General features: G+C 59.6%; 1 protein-coding gene and 1 long non-coding RNA gene across 8 annotated transcripts in view; one reads left to right on the top strand and one right to left on the bottom strand.

Annotated features, from left to right (window-relative positions):
• The first annotated feature begins 1685 nt into the window (after window positions 1-1685).
• Window positions 1686-19425, top strand: LOC135330266 (uncharacterized). The gene is made up of 2 exons (XR_010392168.1): window positions 1686-10146; window positions 10259-19425. It is a non-coding gene; the product is annotated as an uncharacterized LOC135330266 (long non-coding RNA).
• Window positions 14118-20052, bottom strand: part of COPRS (coordinator of PRMT5 and differentiation stimulator) — a 126281-nt gene continuing 120346 nt past the window's right edge. For 5 of the 7 annotated variants that reach the window (XR_003259009.2, XR_010392166.1, XR_003259010.2 and 2 more), the window contains 2 exons: window positions 15277-15418; window positions 14118-14741 (listed from right to left, as the gene is read on the bottom strand). Coding sequence is in view for 3 of the 7 variants with exons in the window: in XM_064522690.1 (XP_064378760.1) it covers window positions 14645-14741; window positions 15277-15418 (239 nt within the window). In the remaining 4 variants the exon portion in view is untranslated. Of the gene's footprint in view, window positions 15419-16039; window positions 16315-20052 lie in introns of those variants that run through there. The other 2 variants (XM_064522691.1, XM_064522689.1) reach the window with 2 other exon arrangements.

Below are 20052 nucleotides of genomic sequence, written 5' to 3' on the forward strand. Positions count from 1 at the left end.
CAGGTCGTCCGCATCCCAGGATGAGTTTTCAGCTCTGCAGAGCAGTAGCAGCCGGGCCCGTCGCGGGACGCAGTGCCTGCCCCCCCGTCCCACGCAGCTCCCCTCCCGCGCCAGCCGGGATCTGTGCCACGCTCTGAAGTCCCGGTGACCGGTAGTGTTCTTTGGTGAGCAGCCTTGAGCACATCGCTCTTCAGAGCTGCGTGTTTGTAAACAAAGTGTAAATTCTGTAACTCGCAGACTTTCGCTAATTTTTTCCAGATAATGGAAATACTTTATACCTACCGGTGCTGCATTAGCGCTGAGTTACAGTCAGTTGATGGCAGGCAGCAAGCGCAGAGTCAGGCACTTAAGGACAGAGGCGACGAGGCCGCTGCAGAGCGGCTGCGGGTCGGTGCGCGCGGGCAGGGGGGCTGCGGGCGGCCCCCGTGCGGGATCCGTCCCCCCGGGGCTGCCCGGCATCGGCAGCATCGCGGCGGCGCTGGCCCGACCGCCGGGAAGGGAAGCGCTGAAAACAAAAGCGAAACCGAGCGCGCGGGTGAGGGCGGCCGAGCCGAAGCTGGACGCGCACGTGTTTCTCGGCGCGTCGAACAGCCGTCGCTGCGGACCGGGGCGCCGGGAGAGGGGCAGCACCGACAGCACCTCATCGCTGCAGAACAGCCCGGGGGCTCCTGAATCCCGTGAAATGGAGTTAAATGACCCTTATTCAGCTGAAGAGCGGGTCTGCTCGCGGGCGCTCGGGACGGGGGTTTCGCCACCTCGCGCCGTGCTCCTGGACGTGCCGGTGCCCATCTTTGTCGGCCGCGTGGGAGTTGTCCCGGCGGAGCCGCCGCCGTGCAGCGTCGCTCCGAGGAGCAGCGGGCCTTGCCTGGGGGCTGCGGCCGTGTTCAGCAGCCCCGTCCCCGCGGAAGGACGCTCCGGAGCGACCGTCGTGCAGGAGGACTGAAATGGGGGGGAAAAAAGTCACGTGAAGCCCCCCAGACCTGGGAGCGGCACAAGCCCGCGCAGCGAGCACGGCGGCCAAGCAAGGAGGGCCCCTAATAATAGACTTCGTTTTATTTTTCTAGGGAAGATTTTATTGCGTATTGTGCAAAAAAAGCTGGTCGTGGGGTTGAGCGCTGCCGCGTTCCCCCGGGGCCGGCGCAGACCCCCTCGGACCCGGGTCCGCTGACGCCCGGATGCGCGGGTGGAGGAGCGTGAGCTGCTACCTGACGCCCTGCTCCAGCCCCGTAAAAACTCAGCCCAGAGCTTTTAAAACCTTGCTAATGATTAGCTCGTGTTTTAGTGCTGATAAATGCTGATAATATCCGTACTGTCGTAATACCCATAATCGGTGTTGGTGGAGGCGTGGGGAGAATAGGTACAAAAGTTAGCGTAAGACTATATATATTCATAAAAATATAGAGAATATATATATCTATATCAGAAACCAGACTTTGGGGGAATTCTTGGGCACGTGTGACTGCAGGAATGTTTTTATACTCGTGTCACTTATTAGGCCACAAAGAGCTGAGAAACGGCACACGAGGATACCTGCTAGGCCAACTTCAGGCGCCAGCTCAGCAGCAGGCTTAAGCGTGTGCTTAGCTTTAGGCATATGCTCAATCGCATCCCTGGTGCCCCGCTCATGGCTGAGCGTCCTGCCCGGCCGAGGTCTGCCCGCGCGCGGCTTCACCTGCTCCTCCGGCCCCTCCGCTCGCCCCGGGGTGCTGGCGGCCGGCGACGTCGCGTGCTCCCCCCGGCCGGGTTTGTGCCTTGGAGCGCGGCAGGGAGCTGGTCCCTGTGCCGGTGTCCTGACTCGCGCCTTGCTCCGTGCACCTTGCGCCGTGCCCGCTCCCCTCGCGCCTTGCTCCATGCCGCACTCCGGCTTTTATGCTTCCTTTAGGACCCCAACGTCGTTGCCATCCATAGGACTGCTGCTTTTTTATTATTATTATATTGCTGTTGTATTTTTTTTTTTTTAAGATGCAAATAATATTTGGATGGGAATCATGGCCCATGTTTTATTGCCAAATCAGGGCACACGGCTGGCTTTGATTTGACCCCCCCCAAAGCCCTGGAGGAGAGCGCGGGGGGGGGGCTGCAGGCGAGCGCGGGCCGGGGCATGGCGGGGGGAGCTGCTCCGCGCGCCTCTTGCCTGCTCGCGGGTTTGCAGAGCTGCTGAGCCTCCCTCGTTCTTCCCAACCTGTCACTGGGGGGAAAGCGTCCCTGCGAGGGAGCGGCAGCCTTCATGCAGGCAAAAAAAAGTGATGCATCCTCAGGGGCCCCCCCGAGGCCCCGCAGCCCTCACGCGCAGCCCGGGGCCCTGCAGGCAGCCCGTCCATGGAAGCGGCCAGCAGAAACGCTGCGGGAATCGGCCCCTGGTTTTCTGTCGAGTCCGGCTCCATCAAAATTCAAACGGCTGCTGCGTTAAAAGGAGAGTGTTGCTGCTCGCCCCAAGCAGGCGCGGGGCTGGGATCGCCGAGGGGACTCGTGAGCGAGCGCCGAAAAATCCCCGCCAGGCACTTTGCGCTTTTTTAGTCAGAAACCTAAAATCCCGTAGCTCGCTTTAAAAAAAACGACTTAAGCTGAATGCTGTTGAGAAATTGGTAGTAATCTCCTAACGACAATCCCAGCTTTACTAATAATTGAAAAGCGGTGGGTCCTGCCCCCCCCCCCCCCCGGTCCGGGGGCTTGGGCGAGGGGCTTGGGCTGCCTGTGGCACGAGCTTGCCGGCTCTCAGCTGGAGAAGGGCCCTTTTCGGGAGCAAGCGCCGGCGCTCAGCCCATCGCCGACACGTCGTGCGTTTGTAGGAGACGGTGCTGCTGCCTCTCGCCCCGACGGCGGGCGTTCGACGGCCGCCTCCGCCTCGGCACGCCGGGCTTGGGACGGGGCGTCCGCCGGGACGGGCGCCTGGGCGGCGCAGGAGGAGCCGGTCGCATCCCCGCGCTGCCGGGGACCTGGAGGGGACCGAGCGGCAGCAAGAAAAATGAGGGACTTTCAGGGGCAGCTGTGTTTTACTAACCCAGTCATAATGCCCCTAAAAATCCTTATTGTTCTTGCAATGGTCAACTGTGAGCCCGGCCCGGGGCGGCCTCGCGCGTGGGGGGCCTCGCAGGTAAGCGGTGCGTGGGGGGGCTGCCCCCTTCTCTCCTCGCCCCCCCTTCTCTCCTCGCCCCCCTTCTCTCCTCCTCCTCCAGCTGAACGCCCCGAGGTCCCTGCAGGTCTCTGCCGCTCTGCTCCCCTTCCCCAGCGCGTTGTTCCCGCTCTCATTTCGCAGCTCAGCGTATGATGCAGCCGTTGCACGGGAAGCTGTCAGCTGTTAAACAACCACACTAGTCTATTCTTTGCCATCTTTATGCATTTTGACACTTTATCTGCATTTTCTGAGAGCTTCTGTACGTTGAGCAAACATTTTGTTTTCATTGCACGCTGCAGTGATGCCAGTTTGCTCACTGCCTTCTTGGAAAGGCTTTGTTAAAACTTTTTGTGATGTTTATCAATTAATTGATATATTTATCAATCAGTTCTGCTTTATCTACCCGCTTTTGCCAATAGAGTAGAAATGCATGTACTTTTTTCTCTGCGCTGACTGCCTGGACTTGCCTTCACACTTCGCTTTTCCCTGTTCTCACTTGGGTCGTGCAGCTCTGAAGCAAGATTTACTCATTTGTTGTCTGTTATTCTCAGGAGCTTTTCCACCACTTTTCTTAAAGTTTAATCCTTTGTAAAGGAGCAGCAGCTGGAAACCCCAGGCTGCGGCCCGGGCCGTAACCGTGCCAGGCCCAGGGACGTGCTGCCGTAGGGGCGAACCCGGAGCGGTGCCCGCTGCTGGGGATGCCCGTCCGCGGGGAGCCCTTCCGCGGGGGCTGTTGCAGAACCGTCGCTCGACGTGGGTAAACCGGCCCCCAAACACCCCCCGCACCCCGGGGCTTCGCCAGCAGAGAGGCCAGACGAGGGGCACGTTGCTGTCAGCACCTCTGGGTTCTTCTTACCGAACCGGGGACGAGGAGACTCGCCCGCTGCAGCCCTGCAGGAGCGGCCGGAGCTCAGCCGAGAGCCTCCGTCGCGGCGGGCGGACGCCAGCACCGGGCTGCTTCTGGGACTGCTGCTGCGGGACGTCGTGTTTTGCCGCCTTTGATTTGGGGGATCGCCGCGTCGTGGGACGTCCTCGACCCTCTGCTCCTCTCCACGAGCATGTCCTCACCTAGCAGCAACCCAGTCGTCACCGGATGCTGGAACAAGATGGAAAGGGCTGAGCGGTTCCCTCGGCAAAACGTGTGGCTGGAATTAGTTTCCTCTGGTTTGGGTCTGGTACCTGCCAAAGCGACTAGACCCGCTCACCTCAGCTGCTAACGGGCTGGAGACCTCAACCCGCCCGAGTGGAATATTCGTGTGCCGAAAGCAGGAGGATCCGGAATGTGGTTTTGTAACTTTTTTTTCAAGTGTTTCTATGTTACGATTTTTATCTTTAGTATCTGCATCTTGCTCCAAGTACGAGTATTTATATGTTAAAATAAAGAGTTGCTCTGGAGTGCTGCAGGGAGCTGCCCCAACGTCTCCTTCCCGTCTCGGCTCCAGCGAGGAAGAGGAGGCCAGCCCTGGATGCGGACGTCGGCGGGAGCAGCGCACAGAGCCCGTCCCACCACGCGTCCCCGAGCCGCTGCCCGGCCGAGTGGAGCTTCACCCGCGGGCGCCGGGGGTTCGGCCGGTGGACGTGCCCGAGGAGCTGCGTCCATGGACGGCAACCTTGCTCGCACGCCGCCTGCTCCCCCCGCGCCGGCTGCACATGCACCTGGGGCCGGTGCTCTCTGCGCTCGCCGGGGGCAGCCGCTGGCACATGTGTCCCCCCACGGCGGCGGGGGACCGAGGGCCCTGGGGACGCTGCCGGCCGCGGGGGGAGAGCAGCCCTGCCGCCCCCTCTTCCCCCCGGAGCACCATCTCAGCCGGCCCATGGGGCCACGTCCCCGTGCCCCCGCTAAGGAGCTGTGATTTTTTTAAGGACAATTTTTGGCTCTTTTCTGTAAGGCCGTTTAGCACCTCTGACCTGGCTGGGGAAAATGCAGAAATACCTAAACTAACAGCAGTAAGGGGTTTTTTGGGGAGTCAGTGTGGGGTGATGGCAGCAGCCTCTGCTGCCCTGAGCCACCCCCCAGCCTGCCTTTGAGCTGCCCCCTCTATTGCATGTGAAGTAGTAGATATATTAAAGTAGACCCTACAAAAACAAACCCCCCGGTACGTACACACACACACACACACACACACACACACACACACACACACACACACACACACACACGAAGCCGGAGCCGCCCTCCCCGTTGCTCTGCGCACCCATGGGAGACGCGGAGCCTCTGGGCTGACAGCAGCGTTGCAGCAGCCCCCGAAGCCTAAACCAGCAGCAGCCCAGGGCAGGGGCTGCGGGGGGGGGGATCCCCGCTGGGGGTGGGGGAAAGTCAAATTGCTCCTCAAGTACCAGCAGCTCTATTAATGCCTTTCAAGCGGCAGGTTCCCGCGGCAGAGAGGCGGCCGCGGCGGGGGAGGCTTTCTGAGCTGCCCGGTAGCGTCAGCAGCTGCTTTCAGGGCACAGCTCCTGTCCCGGATAATTTCGCGTGGGACGTTCAATCAAACGGCAAGCGCCCGTCAGCCGCGTGAGCGGGACTCGACCCGTACAGGAAATACACTTTGCAGGCAAAGGTGCTGCGTGCTTTCGCTGGAGCCCTTTGCTACGTTGCTGCAGCTCCGGATGAATAGCTGCTTCACGCAGGAACTATGGTTATTAAGTCAAACTTCACTTTCCTTACAGTTTAAACGTTTAATTTTTTGGAAGACTGGTGAAATCCAGGCTCTCAAGAATCCTGTCGTTTTTGGCACATTGCTCGGTTTTGTCCTTTTAATTGGACCAGGTTTGGCCCCGTTTAAACGCGAGAGCGTTTGCAGGAGCTGGTGGGAAGCGAGCGGGTTGGCCGGCCTTCGCGAGAGCCGGACCCCGTCGCGGTGCCCAGTTCGCACTGCTGGGGGGCCAAGGGCTGGCGGCCGGGGCTTTGTAAGGGGGGAAACCCCAAACCCTCTCCCGGCCCCCCCGCGAAACAGCCTTCCCCGAGGCGCAGGCCAAGCGCCCGGCTGGTTCAGGAGGTTGGGGCGTGTGCGCTTGCCGTGAAGCATCCAGCTCGAAACCCTTCCCACCTGTTTGCACCTGGGTTTGGCTTCCCGAGCCGAAAGCCGGGCAGCCGGTTTTTTTCCCCTTAAACTTCTCATGACTTCAGCTCAGCGTTTTTTAAAGGGAAAATTAAAGGGAGCGCGCTGGTTCCTGCAGCCTGCGGATTAGCGCTGCGCTGCCGGGTGAGTCGGTCACCGCCCCGCGGCACAGCGGCCTCCCTAGCTGGGACCCGGTCTGCAAAGGGCAGCTTTGATCAGCACGTAACACAGCGGAGCACCAGCGGCCTGGGGACACGGCAGGGCATGGTGACGGCCTCCCGGCCCCCCCTACCCCCCCCGGCCGGGTCTGCCGAGGAGCAGAGCCTGTAGCAGCCGTGCCGCGCTCGCCGGTCACCGCGCATGGAGGCAGAGGCACGCCGATAGCCGCAGCACCGGCCTCGCGCTCCACGACACGAGCCGCAAACCCGCAGCGCCCCGTGTTTGCGCGTCCGCGTAGCTGTGGGTTGCTCTTAATCGGGGAAAGGCGGCCGAAGGAAGCCATGTGCAGCGGCGTCAAGTACCCTTTTAGGAGTGGGAGCTGCATGTGTGCACGGTGATTAAAACAGCTGCGGAGCAGGGCACGCCGGTGACTAATGGGCTCTTTCTGCGGGCTGACACGCCGTGTCCTGCAGCCCCTGGTGTCCTCAGAGAGGCCCATGAAGCTCAGTTTGGCCAAGACCTCCTAAAGGCCCAGGCTGTTTGCTCGGCTCTTGTGGTCCCTGTGGTGCAGGGCAGCTGCACCCTGAGGCCGGAATCACCAGGCAGGTCCAAAGTGTGAGTTACGTATGAGGAGCCACAAGCCAACGCGGGCCAGCGCTTGCTGCTGCCGCCTTGGCGGTGCCGAGCCGCCTGCCAGCCGGGCGCCCGGGAAGCGGCACGGTGCGGACGGGGACGGCGTCAGGAAAACGGAGAGGCGCCGGAATACCTGCTGCCGTGGTGGGCTCGTGCGGCCCGAGATTAACGTGTGCTGCTCAGCGGCCTCGCGACAAACGAGTGCAAGGTGTTAAGGAAGGAAGCGCTGGTGGCACAGAGCCGGCTGGAGCAACGCGGAGAGAGCAAACACGTGGGCGCGTGTGTCCCCCCCGCCCGCTCCCAGCCCGGTTGATGCCGTGCAGACACGCTGGCTTGTTTCCAGGCCGTGGCCTGGAGCATCCCGCCAGGCTGGCCACCGGCAGGGAGGAGGCACCACGAAGCCGAGCAGAGGACAAGGCACAACAGGACAAGGCACACCGGGACAAGGCACACCAGGACAAGGCACACCAGGACAAGGCACACCGGGACAAGACACACCAGGACAAGGCACACCAGGACAAGACACATCACAGCAAGACACACCAGGGCAAGACACACCAGGTCAGTCCTGTTCTAGAGCGAGGAGAAGACTGGAAAGGACATGAGCAGGGAACTTTTGGGAATTCCTCAGGTTTTTCCAGCTGCAGAGTAGGGTGAAAACTATCAGCTATAAAAGCATTACAGTTGATGCTGTTAAACAAATCATCATTTGTCAACAGGCAGCTGAATTATATGCAATCCAGCCAACAGAGCCAAAACTGATTCCCCCCCCAATACTATTGTACAGTAACAGCTGGCAAAAACCTGGCAAGCAGGGCTGGGCCGGGCTGCTGGATGAGCCGGGTCGCGGGATGAGCCGGGTCGCGGGAGCGGCTGCCGCCCGTGCAGGAATGCGCTGTACAAGCGCTTGCTAACAGTCGCTGAACAGGCGGTGCAACTGCCCGATGAAAAAGTACTAGAAAAAATGTTATTTAAGTAAGACACAGATTTCCTAGGATTAGCAAAAGAACACATCAGGTTTTAGGCCCAGGACTACGCAACCCCCAGCAGCAAACGTGAGCGTTTCTTTGCAGGCGTTTTATTCTTATCGTGGGTAAGAGGAGGAATGTGTGTGTCTGCGAGAGGCTGAGTGCGGGGCTGCAGCGCGGTGCGAGTGACGGATCGGCCGGAAACCTGGAGTAGATTAAATTAGGGGGCTAAAGGCTGAATATTAAAACATTTCAAACTTTGGATTCTTTAAAGCAGCAACTATGGGATAATGAAGCAGCCTGACAAAATTAGCAGGTCCAGAGTGCGAAAGGGCTCGGCTACGGGGGACTCGTTTATTGATGGAGATTTAAAAGGATTTTTTTATTATTTTTATTAGTAGCTGTATATGTCAACATGCTGTTTTCTCAGTGCATTTTGAGTCCAGCTTAGCTGAAGTTTTAGGTGTTGGCAGACTCGCTACAATAGAAGGGAAATGCCAATGGAATAACTTTAAACATGATCCAATCCCTGATGATTCATGGGATGTGTTAAAGTTTCCTTTGAGACCATGTAAGTAATGCGGGGCCGGGAGCGCAGCGCGCCGGTGACTCAGCTCCGCGCGGCCGCGGGAGGATGTCGGGATTACTCACGGGGACAGCAGGAATCTCATTTAGCTATTTATAGGCAAGGCCGCGATGAGCTCGGACCATTAAAGAGCTGAGTTTGCCAGTTCCCATGGGGGGCGGGGGCTTGTTTTAGCTGGTGAAATAAAAGCTTCGGTATCAGCCTCTCGTCTTTTCATTTCCATTTTCGAGCCCGCCGGCTCCGGCCGCGTTGCCTTGCCCTCGGCCCCGCGACCAGGAAGCTGCCGACGCCGGGCCGGCGGCTCCTCGGCACCGTGTCCGCCGGGTCGGCTCCGGCTCGGGAGGGGGGGGCTGGTGGCGTTTTGGGGTGAAGAGCACGAGCTCCGACCCGCAGCAGCATGTTTTAGCGGCCCTGGCTCCGTAACGGCACCCCTCGCTTTCCAGGGAGGCAGGCGCTCCGTGCCTGGCCGCGGTGCTCCCTCGCCGGGAAGCCTCGGCGGCGTTCCTCGGGGCTGTGCCTTGCGGTGCCGGCTCCCTGCCCACCAGCCGGGGACAGGGGACGCGCCAGCCCTGAGCCAGGCCCCACCGCTGCAGCCAGTTACATCATAGCCCACGTTTTGGCAGGCTCCTCCAGCGCTTCATTTCAGATCTCCAGCCCTAATGTCATTTGTTCTTGTGCCAGCAGCGTAATTTGGTTTGAACACTTCTCTTTTTCCCTCTGATCTTCACCTATCAGCTATATTTACTGCAAACAAGCCTATCTCCTCGCATCTTTGTTTCGAGGCACTAAAATGAAGCTCTCCTGGTCTCCCCTTGTTCTGAGCCCTCCGCTCATCCTCAGTGCCCTGCTCTGCACCCGCTATTCCTCCTCCAACGCGAGGGACCCACGTCTCCTCGGACTGCGTCGGCCTCCCCGCATCAGCCGGGGGCTCACGGTCCTCCCTGCGAGCAGCCAGGTCTGAGGCTTTTCCCCACCAAGTGAGTAATGGGATATTCTAGTTAGTCATGTCTAAGTGCCCGTCTTCATACTTTGTCTACTCCGTTTCAGCCAAATTCTGCCGTTCGGCGACTGCCGATTGCTACGCTGAGCCGCCTGCGTGTTGACGACGCCCGCGTCCTCGGCACCGCGGTCCCACTGCCCTGCCAGGGCGTTAGCGAAGCGAGTGAGCCCCATCTCGAGCCTGGCCCTCGAGGAGCTCCACTTACCGAGTGCCGTGCGGGCTAGTGTTTCCCTGCCACCGAGCTCCCTGTCAGCTCCGCTTTAGCAGCTCTGCACGCACCGTCCGCGCTAATCCCCGGCTTCTCAACTTCGGCTAGTAATTTCCCATGTGGCACAGTATCAGATCCTCCGCTCAAGTCTGGCTGGAGTAAATCACCTGTGTTTCATTTGTCTAGAAAAAAAATCCGTCATCAAAGAGAAATACCAGGTTAAGCTGAACCTATTTAATGTGCCAGCTCTTTCCAAACCCGGGGTGGAAATCTGCCAGCGCACCTTCATCTGAGCGTGCTGGATTCGCTAAGCCTTTCCTGCCGGCTTCCACGCCATAGTTTTCCTTCCCTTATGTACGTTCCCACTGAAAATCCTGTCTCTGCCCTGCCGTTCAATATGATCGCCTCTACTGAAAAGGTAGGCAGTGTTTTTAATTCATTTTTTTTTAGACCATATGTAGACTTCTGTCAATCTCAACCCCGTTCTCACTATATAATGACCACATTTCTCCTCTTCTGCGTTTATCTAGCCGAAACCTGCTGCCATCTGTTTTAATTTCCTTTTCAAAGTCTAAAGCAACTTTACTTTTGACACTTCTCATCCTACCGCTACATTTGCTGACCTTAGCAAATTAAAGCCGGATGACTGAAGCAAACGCTGCCTCCAGTCTCCTGCCCCACCACCCTTCTCTCATGCCGCCCTTGTGGCCCAGATGAGGGGACAACTCCTAAAGCAGGTCCGGAATCGCTGGGCTGAACCCGGCACTGAGCCGGCCGCTGTGCGGGAGCTGCTCGGAGAGCTGCTCCGTCCGGCCTGGGCGGCGGTGGTGGTCTCCATCCAAGGGCAAAGCAGATGGTTGCTCCCGACAGTGCTTCCCCTCCAGAGAGCTGATGTCAGCCCGGGGTTGCGTGAAAGCTCACACCATCCGCCCTCGGAGCACCCGCTTGCCGGTCAGACCTGCCCCGGCCTCGCAGGCTCCCACTAACCCCCGCATGTGTTTGGGGCGGGGTATTTACCCCACCAGGTTTGGAGCCGCTCGCGGCAGGGTTCATCCTCCTGCTTGTCCCAGCTAGTTTTGGAACCCCAGTTTCCATCACATTCAGCTCCTCAGCACAGCTCACGCTGCTAATTAGGTCCCTTAATTCCCCAATATTTGCCCTTTCTGAGATGAGCGTGCTGTGGTGTGCGGGTCCGGACAGGGCTGGAGACTCAGCCCTAACGAGGTGCCTTTAAAAGCTCCTGCTTCTAAACCAGAGTCTTCAGAGGCTCTGGTGGACTCAGCCCATTGCTTTAGGGGTGGTGGAAGATCTCCCCTTGCCTTCCCGTGTGTGACGCCCATCATCAAAGCGCAGCGTTAATGGCATGAGAAAACACGAGTATCTCTGTTTCATGGACGACTGAGACACCAAGAGCCCAAAGACCAAGTTTCAAACGATGCTCCGCTGTGTGGAGACTTAATTAAGTAGCTCAGGTGACCTCCCGAGCTCCTGCGCGCACGGAAAACGGAAAAAGGAAGAGACGAAACGGAAGAGCAAAGCAAACTCCCCTGCTCTCCCTCGGCCTCTCCCTCTTGCTCCTCTCCGCTCCCCTCTCTTGAAGGCGCTTTGCTGGGGGGCAGCGTGCCCCCCCCCAGGCCATGCCAGCCCCGCGTGGCCCCGCTCCGCTGGGCACCTACTGCCCTTGGCACTGGCACAGGGCTCATGTGGTTTTCCAGAAGAGTAACCTCCTTGTGAACAGGCTCCCGGCTCCGGGAGACACAAAGCCGGCTTGTCTTCCACGTGTCCGAGGCTTCTTTCCACGTCTGTTTATCCCTTCACTAGCATTTATTTTTGGCCCTGCAAGAAAAACACGACTCCACATTAAAGGGACGGCGTCCAGCTGCGAGCCGCAGGCTGCACCAGCCCTTTGCTCCCCGGGCAGGAGGCAGGGCAGGAGCCCGCGAGCAGGGCGAGCGCTAGGGAAGTCGCTGGCCCGGTGGGCACAGCACTGCTTTCCGCAGAGGAAGGGGCAGGGCAGCCTCGGAGGCACGCAGCACTGGTCAGACGGGACGCGGCTGGATGGCCGAGGCGTGTTCTGCCTCCGGGCTCAGCACGCATGGGGCCACGTGGCCGTCTGTCCCGGCACGTCCCTCCAGCTGGGGTTACCGGAGGAGCTCAGGGCAGCGGGACACCCCCGTTCCCCGACGCGGGATTCGGTTGTGCAGCTCTTCGGCAATCCCGGCCCCTGCAGCACGGCGCGTAGCCGTGTGACCGGGTCGGGACAGCGTGCGACGCCTCGCCTGCCCTGGCTCCGCAGCCTCTCGCCTGGAGAGGGCCGGTGCGTCCCGGCGCGGCTTGCTGTGCTGCGGGGAAGAGCTTGGGGGGCTGCAGGGCATCCCGGCCTCCCGGGATGAGGCCAGGGCTGGTGGGAAGCCACGCCGAGCCGCCCAGGCCACCCGTGGCGCGTGCTCACGTGTTGGACTCTGCAGCGGAGAGGCCCTCACGCAGCCAGTGCCCGGGCGGCTGCCGGAGGGCTCGAGGAGCCACAGCCCAAGGCGTGAAGCTCGGGGCAGCGCTCCTGCGTCCGCAGCGTGTGCTCAAGCCCAGCGTTCCCCCGGGGAGAGGAGGAGGAGGCGAGCCGGGCGGCATCACGAGCGCGTCACGCTGAATTTGCAAGGGGGACTAAGCTCACCTTGGCACCGTCCGTGTTCTGGGCCACCCGGCAGCCCTCGGCAGCCACGTCAGGCGGCGGCAGTGACCTCCCGCAGCGCAGCGCGTCAGCCGGGCCCCCGAGAACAGACCCCACCAGCGCCGGCTCCGGGGAGCATCACCCAGCAGCCACCCCGGCCCCGGTTCACCTCGCTCCTACATCAGCCCCTCGCCTTCGTAACGCCACTGACTCCCATAGAATCGGAGCTGGGGGGGGGCCGCAACCCTTGGCCACGATGGAGACGGACACCTCCGGAGGGGCTGTGCCTGGCTTGCACGCTCAGCCAGTGCTGCGTGCGCGGCTGACGTTGGCGAGGGGCACTTTGAGGAGGAACGAACTGCTTTTTCATTGCTGAGCATCTCCCTCCAGCCATAAGGGGAGCCCCCGGGATGCTGGTGACATATTGGTGCTGTCGTCGGAGAACAGCGGGGGCGAGGGCCTTACACCGCTGAACGGCATAAACAACCCTCGCCCCTGAACAGCACCTCAGTCCGGACCCAGGATTTACAAACGCAGAGATGGCCACAGGTGGGCTGTTCTCCCATTAGCCCACGAATCCAGCAAGAGAAAGAATAAGCAATTTTGTACTTTTTCCTTTGCATATAAAAGTATAAATTATTTTTAAAAAAATCATTAAAAATAATTAGAAAACCAGATGCATTGTATCAGTGACGAGCAAATTAAGAATTCAGTGGCGGTTGTTCAGGAACTCGCAGCCTCCTTGCAATACCAATAGTGATTATTTATCGCCTGCTAGGCAGGGAAATCAGTCCAGAGAAGGTGACTGGCTATAATGCAGTAGGGTCACCCAAGGGAGACGTCTGGCGCGAGGTGCAGGCAGCCAAGACACCATTTTCTTGTCTTGAATTAGGAAGCTTTTGTGAGTAGCGCCTGCAGGTTTGGTACAGAATGTCCTGGTTCCTCTGCAACACACGCTCATTTTATTCCTGCTGACTTTCCTTGACGTTACCCCTGATTTACACCTAAGAGCAGAGGCAGACCCATGCTGCCACTTCATATGTACCTCCTCAGCTGTCTGTCCGCGGGGACGTGCAGCTCTGCAGCAGGAGCTGAGAGACGAGCCGCTCGTCCGCATGCTCTTACCGCGGCCCCTGGACACGCGACGTGCTGTACGGGCACGCGGTGGGAAAGTCGCTGCCCTTGGAAGGGGCTGACAAGGAAAACGCGCAGAAGGCGGGAGGTGAAACAGGGCCGCAGAGAGAGCGGGAGCTGCCCGGCGTCACGTGCGGGCGACGGAGCGAGGCAGGAGCAGAGCCCGTCTCTCGGCCCTGCCTTTCGCCCTTTCTATTCCTGCACGTGGATGCGACTTATCTTTAACTAGAAGCTCAATCCAGACAAAGCCCTGTTTTCCTTCCCAGCAAGGAAATCTCGCTGATAGAGCTGAGGAGCATTGGGTTTTCACCACCACTAAGGACTGCCCAACTGGTCCAACTTCACTCCTGTTTTCTCTATAGAGTCAGATTGTACTAGTCTGGTCTTAACAAAAAGAAATGGGGATTAAATGCAATATATTCTGAAGCCGTGAAAAGTCCTAGCGACAGCCGAAAGGGAAGTGGAATTCATAAACGCCTCTTTCATCTTTCTCAAATTACTACTCAGCGCCGTTACATTCATTAATAACAACATCCCTTAAACCATGTTGTGAAAATCCATTAGCAATAAATGCCCGAAAACGTACGCCAGGCTGGAACAGATGATTTATTGAAGGCTCAAACAATTAAATGGTATAAGAGCAGAGTGTGCATTTTTATGGACTGTTGAGCTTGCCAGAGGGCTGTTATGATACAGGCAGAAGTGGACTGTTGCATGGTGGAACTCAACTCTTCTCCTGAATTCAGTCCTCTGCATCAGCGAGGGGAAGCACAGCTAATAGCATCCTCTGAGTTCTTCCTCATCTCGGGTCCCTGCGTACCGCCCCGCATCCCGCTGCTGATGGCCGTGGTTGCCCCCGCGGCGTTTGCCCCGGGCCGGGCTGCTGCTCCGAGGGGCTCCGAGGGCGCCGCGATGGCCCCGCGCGGGAAGGACCCCGGCGGGAGCCGTGCAGCCGGCCCGGGAGCGTCGGGCCCACCAGGACGGCCCGGAGGCGATGGCCGCGCTGCCTACCTACGCGGGCCAAGCGCGGGCAAGCGCAGCCACGCATGGCTGGTGCTGAGCCGCCAACGCGTAGCTCCTGGGGGAGAAAGGAACAGAAGAATGACGAGCGCATTTACAGCCCGGGACGTCCAGCCGGAGAGCTTGCGGCTTGCGGGCTGGCGCAGAGGGAAAGGCGAAAATCTCCTGGGAGCAGCGACAGACTGTGTGGCCTGAGATACGGAGACGTGTGTCACTGCTCGAGATGGTCGGCTCGCCTCGTCCAGCCAGACGAAGGCTGGTGAGACCACACCGGGCATCTCTCCGGCACAGCCGCGCTTGGCTGCAGCGTCCCCCCCGCCCCGGTTCGCTGCCCCCTTCCCTGCTCCGGACCCCCAGCGAGGGAGGAAGGGGCTGGACGGGGAGAGGACGGAGGAGGCAGCGGCTGCTGCCCGGGAGGGCAGGAGGGGAGCGGGGACGGGGGCGAAATGGATACCCTTCCCCTCCGGGAGGGTGGGCTGAGCCGAGGTGAGCAAAAACGGGCAAAAATGGAAGGGAGGAAGGCAGAGAAGAAAGATGGAACGAGGGAGACCAGAGCGGGCAAGGGGCAGCAGCGGCTGGGGGGGGCGGCGAAGGCTGGGGCTGGCGGGGAAGAGCGAGCAGGGAGAAAAACCGTGAGGAACACTGCAAAAGGCAGAGAGCGTATAAAAATTGGCATATAGGAGTGGCAGGTACCAGCGGCTGTGAGCAAAACCCCGGCTCACTTACATCAACCCATGGATGTGCCACCAACGACGGGATGGGTCCATCTCCACTCGAGCAGGGGCACAAGGCATCCGCTTTCGTGGCCGAAGGGCGACGTTTGGCTCGCCGGCACGGCGTGTTTGGCTTGGCTGTCGCGGCTCCGGCGCTGTTATTAGAGTAAGCAATAAAAACGCATTAAATACTAGCAACTACATTAAAACAACACGGAGCCTGCAATGCAAACCAAAAAAAGCAAGGGGCTGAGCGCGGAGGCTGCCGTCCCCCTTGGCCGTCCGCGTCGGCGGAGCCGGCGGTCGCGGCACGTCGGGGAGGCGCGGGAGCTGCACCCCGGCTCGGCGCTGCCCTGCTCGCCGCGGGCTGCTCGGGGCCGAACGGGGGCAAATACTCTGCTCTGATGCCAGATGCCGGTGCAGAAGTGCGGAGCCCCCAAACCGACGGCTCTGCCAGCGTTTCGCTCCGGTGCAACGCGCCCCGAGGCGACGGGTGCCTGTCCCCAGCCGTGCCTCCCCCAGCCTCGTGCAAACCAGCGTTAAACACAAGCGTGTGTGCTGCTGGGCATCCAACTGCTCCTCCTCTGCGGGTTGGGTTGCCGCAACGTGTTGCCAGCTGCCAGCCGGCCCCTGCAGCGCGGCGGCCGCGGGGAAGGGAGCTGAGCTGCTCCCGGCCGGCAACCGCCGGCACCGCGCCGCAGCGGGGCCTCTGCCAGGCTGCAAGCACCGACGCTCAACCTGGCTGGTCACAGCTTGACCTTGAAATCCTAGTTCACCTCAACAGCGCGTCTTCGCACGCTGCTACAATTAGTTGGGTGCATTTCAGTTCTTCCGCCGCTTGCCCAGGGCTTCTTGTGCAAAAGCAGGTCCCACTCCGCTGCAGCTCTTGGCAAACCTCAGGGCTCATTTCCCACCAGAACCTCGCCTCGACCTTGCTGCTGCTCGTACCCTCAACAAGCGGGTGCCTCGGCAGCCCAGCCACGAGGTTGCTCGGTCTTGAAGAACCTGGTTTCACCGCACTGATCTGCAGTGTGATGCCCAAAAGCCTCATCCGCCAGCTCCTCCGGGGAAGGAGATTTGTTCCTTAGGGACAACCCCCCACACAGGTCGAAGTATTTAACAGTTGTGACCGTGTGTGTCCAACCCCTTGCAGGCTGGTCATGCTTTAGTGGCATCTACCAAAGACCTCCAGATCCTGTGAGCTGTTCCCTGCAGCAGCGTGGAAGATTTCACCCCCTTTTCTCTCTAGCAAACGGCTCCCAGAACGACTCTGCAACGCTGCTGTCCCCTCCTGCGACTTGCTGCGGCGCTCCGGCCAGATGGGACTTCCACGCCTGCCCTGTTTTTGCCCAGCCATCGTTTTCTTTCGACCACATCATAAAGGAGAGATTCCCCCACCCACGGGGAGGCATTGAGGGAGGTCAGAAGTTACATGTCTGCCGCCTGCCCAGGCCGGCGCTTGCTGCTCTACCCCGGCTTTCGCAGCTCTATCAGATTTCTTGGTTTCTCCTTTGGCCTCGAGGTAGGACTCCTGGGATGCTGCGATCCTTCGTCTGCCCATTTGTTAACGTGGTTTTAGCCACCGTTGCATCCTCGCGTTTCTTCCGTACCCTGAACCCCACAAGGGTACGCGGTGCTTGGGCGAAGGGCAAGGTGGACGAGGAGGGTGCCTAAGCGTTACCGCGACACGGGGAGAGCGGCGCGAGGCTCAGCCCGGCAGACGCGGCGGGCGCGTGGGGCGACAGCCCTCCGTCAGTGCCGCCGTCGCTCCTGCTCCGGGACGCGGCTCCGCGGAAGCGGTGCGAGCTGCGGAGCTGCATCGCCGGCTTGAACAATGTCAGCATGTCCCTTCGAGGGCGTTCGCCCCCCCACGCCACGAAACGCCGAGTTATTATTTAACAGCAGACCTCACACAGAGGAATGTTTTTCTGTATTCATGACCTCTAACAAGTATAGCAATTGTTTACTACGCTGCGAGCGATCCAGGAGGAGCTATAATGTGATAATTATAGAGAAACCTTCCTAAAAATATATTTCTGATGCATCAGCAAAAACTCAGCAGGCCCCTCCAGCTGGCACCGAACACACGAGCTCAGCCCAAACGGAGACGCAGAGCATGCACTGCATCGTGTGCAGCTGCGCGAAGGCTCCAGCGAAGAGGTGTGGGGCAGGCGCCCCGCAGTCACGGAGGGACGGGCACGAAGGAGAGGCAGGCGCGGCAGGAAACCCAGGCTCTGCTCTCCCTGCCTGATGGCACAGGAAAATATTAGGCCCATTTTCCAGACGGATAAACTGAGGCACTGGAAATCAGAACATCGACATTTTCAGATCTGGCTACTGACTTGCCAGTATCTGCTTTTAGAGGTCTTGCCCGAGTCCGAGCTGTGCCTGCTTCCCAGAACTGCCGAGCCTCTGGGTTTTTTCCTGGAGTGAGATGATTGCTTATGATTGCTTTATTTTATTCCTGTGCACTGGAATAGCATCTGGAGGCTCCGGCAAGAACCAGCTCCTCCCCGCGCTCGGTGGTAGCAAACCCTGACTCATGTGCTCTGAGGAAGCATCTACCAGGGCTTCAAACATCACCTCGTTGCAGCAGAGCCACCAAAAAGTGACCATTCTGCCAGCGGCGCCCCGGGCCCTGAGGCCGCCCTGAGCTCATCACAGCTGCTTTAGCTAATCAGGCTGTGACGGGGGATGCCGGAGGCGCAGGGGCCTGCTTTCCTCGAACAGCAATTTTGAGGAGACCGGCTAGATCCTCCGGAGAGTCTCCAGGACCGACCCACTTGCATGCCTCAGTTTCCCCACCCGCCGAAAGGCCGGATCCCTCCACCCGGGGCCGTGTCCAGGCTGGGAAAACGCTTTCCGCACCTTCAACGACGGCTTCTGTGGCAGCACGAACTGTGATTTATTGCTTCAATTAAAAAAGTGTGTGTTTTACAATCCACAGCCTGTTTACACTTCCCCGTCGCACAGATGCCTCCCCAGAGGGACCGCGGCTCCGGTGGCCGGTGGGTTTTGGCAGGGCCTGGCGAAGGAGCGGGCTCAGCAGCCCCTGTGCTGCACACAGCGCTTCTGTGCGACCGCGCCGGCTGCGTGTGACTTGCCTGAACTTGAACCGTCACCGCTGACTGATCGGCGTCTAAAAATACCCCGCGGCCGTGGCTGCGAGTCCAGGGAGCTCGTGTTGATTTAGGTGGAGACCTTCTCGCCGGTGAGAGGCTGAGACGGACATCTGACACCCGGGCTCTTCCGCCGGCCGCCCCAGCGCCGCGCTGAGCCGCTCCGGTGCCGGGGGACAGCGGTGACCCGCGGCATGTCCCCAGCGAGAGGGGAAACGGGGAAAGAAAACGGGTAGTGGGGCCAGGCAGGAGCGCGGGAGCTGCGGGCTGGCCGAGGACGTCGCGGCGGGGCAGCGGCACCGCCACGGCAGGTCTCGGACCTTTCTCATCACTTCTCTCCCGGCACCGAAGCCGACAAAAGACAAAGCAAGGCTCAGTCTAACACGTACACGGGACACTGCCGCGGCGCTGAACGCGGCTTAACACAGCGGGATCTTTGCTAAATGACACATTGTAGTTGAGCTCAAGCCTAAATAATAAAGCCCACTCTGGGCTCCCTGGCAGACCACAGCTGCACGGCTGCCTGTGCACAATCCCTGGAGGAGATCGGACTTTCGACCAAAGATTAGCTTTCCTTTCTATAACGTCCTTCCTTGCGGTGCACCTATGGAAAGTGGTCCTCTCGCGTCCCCTCGGGCGAGCACCCGCGTCCGCTTCGGGTGCATCCTCCCCACCGGGGAGGGCGAGGGCGGCCGCGGCCGGGCGAAGGCTCGGCGGTCCCTCGCCCGCTGCCAGGAGCGCTGCCCGGCCTTGCTGGGAACATCTTGCCTAATACACGCCATGATCTCACTCGCCTTTGTGCTTGGTTTTAAATAGGGTATAAAGCAGGCTCGCCGCTATTGCACTTCATTTTATTTTAGGGTTTGTTATGTGGAAAGAGGAGGGTAGTTAAACTTTTTAATTAAATTCCTTTAAATCTTTGAAAACAATAAAGAAAGAAAGATAGCAAACAAAGTAAGACAGAAGAATTACCATGTGTATGAGCAGAGGTATTTTTTCCCGTAACACATTTATATATAAATCTCTTTTTCAAAAAAGTGCAAGATTTCTCGGTGGCTCAGTCTGTCTCCTGGGTAACTCGGCACCTCACAAGAGCGGCCTTGTGCCGCCGCTCCTCGGTGGGACCTGGGTCTTGGGAACTCCGCTGAAACCCTTCTCTAACTCAAAAATATTCCCAATTGCTTGGAGGCGAGGAGAGCTGGCAGCACCGCAGCCTCCTCTCTGCTTCTCCTTCATCCTCACCCAAGTCGGGGGGTCCGAGCTGTGGTCCCGCCGGGGTACGCAGGCTCTTCTACAGCTCTAAGAAAAGCACCTTGGAGTTGAGATTAGCAAGGAGAGAGCAAACAGGCTCAGGTTTGCTGGAAGAGGGTCCCTACCTCCAGCGTCCATCTGCTCCGCAAAGTAAGGGCAGGCCGGGAAGCCCCAGCTTTAGCCCAGCAGAGCCCGTCACCACGACCCCCCGCCCCGGCCATCGCCGGCCGCGAGCAGCGCGGGCGGATGCAAAGCACCGGGGGCTGCTGCCGTGCCAGCTCGCCTGGGGGGCACGTTAGAAAGCCCCAGCATTGAGACTGGAGCGCGCTTGGCTCTTCCAGCACAGCGCCGAGCTCCCGGGCCTGCGGAGTGAAAACCAGCCTCGGCTGGGCTGCGCGACCCCGAGCTGCGCCGAGCCC

Source organism: Dromaius novaehollandiae, chromosome 18 (assembly GCF_036370855.1).
Source record: "Dromaius novaehollandiae isolate bDroNov1 chromosome 18, bDroNov1.hap1, whole genome shotgun sequence".
Lineage (NCBI taxonomy): Eukaryota > Metazoa > Chordata > Aves > Casuariiformes > Dromaiidae > Dromaius > Dromaius novaehollandiae.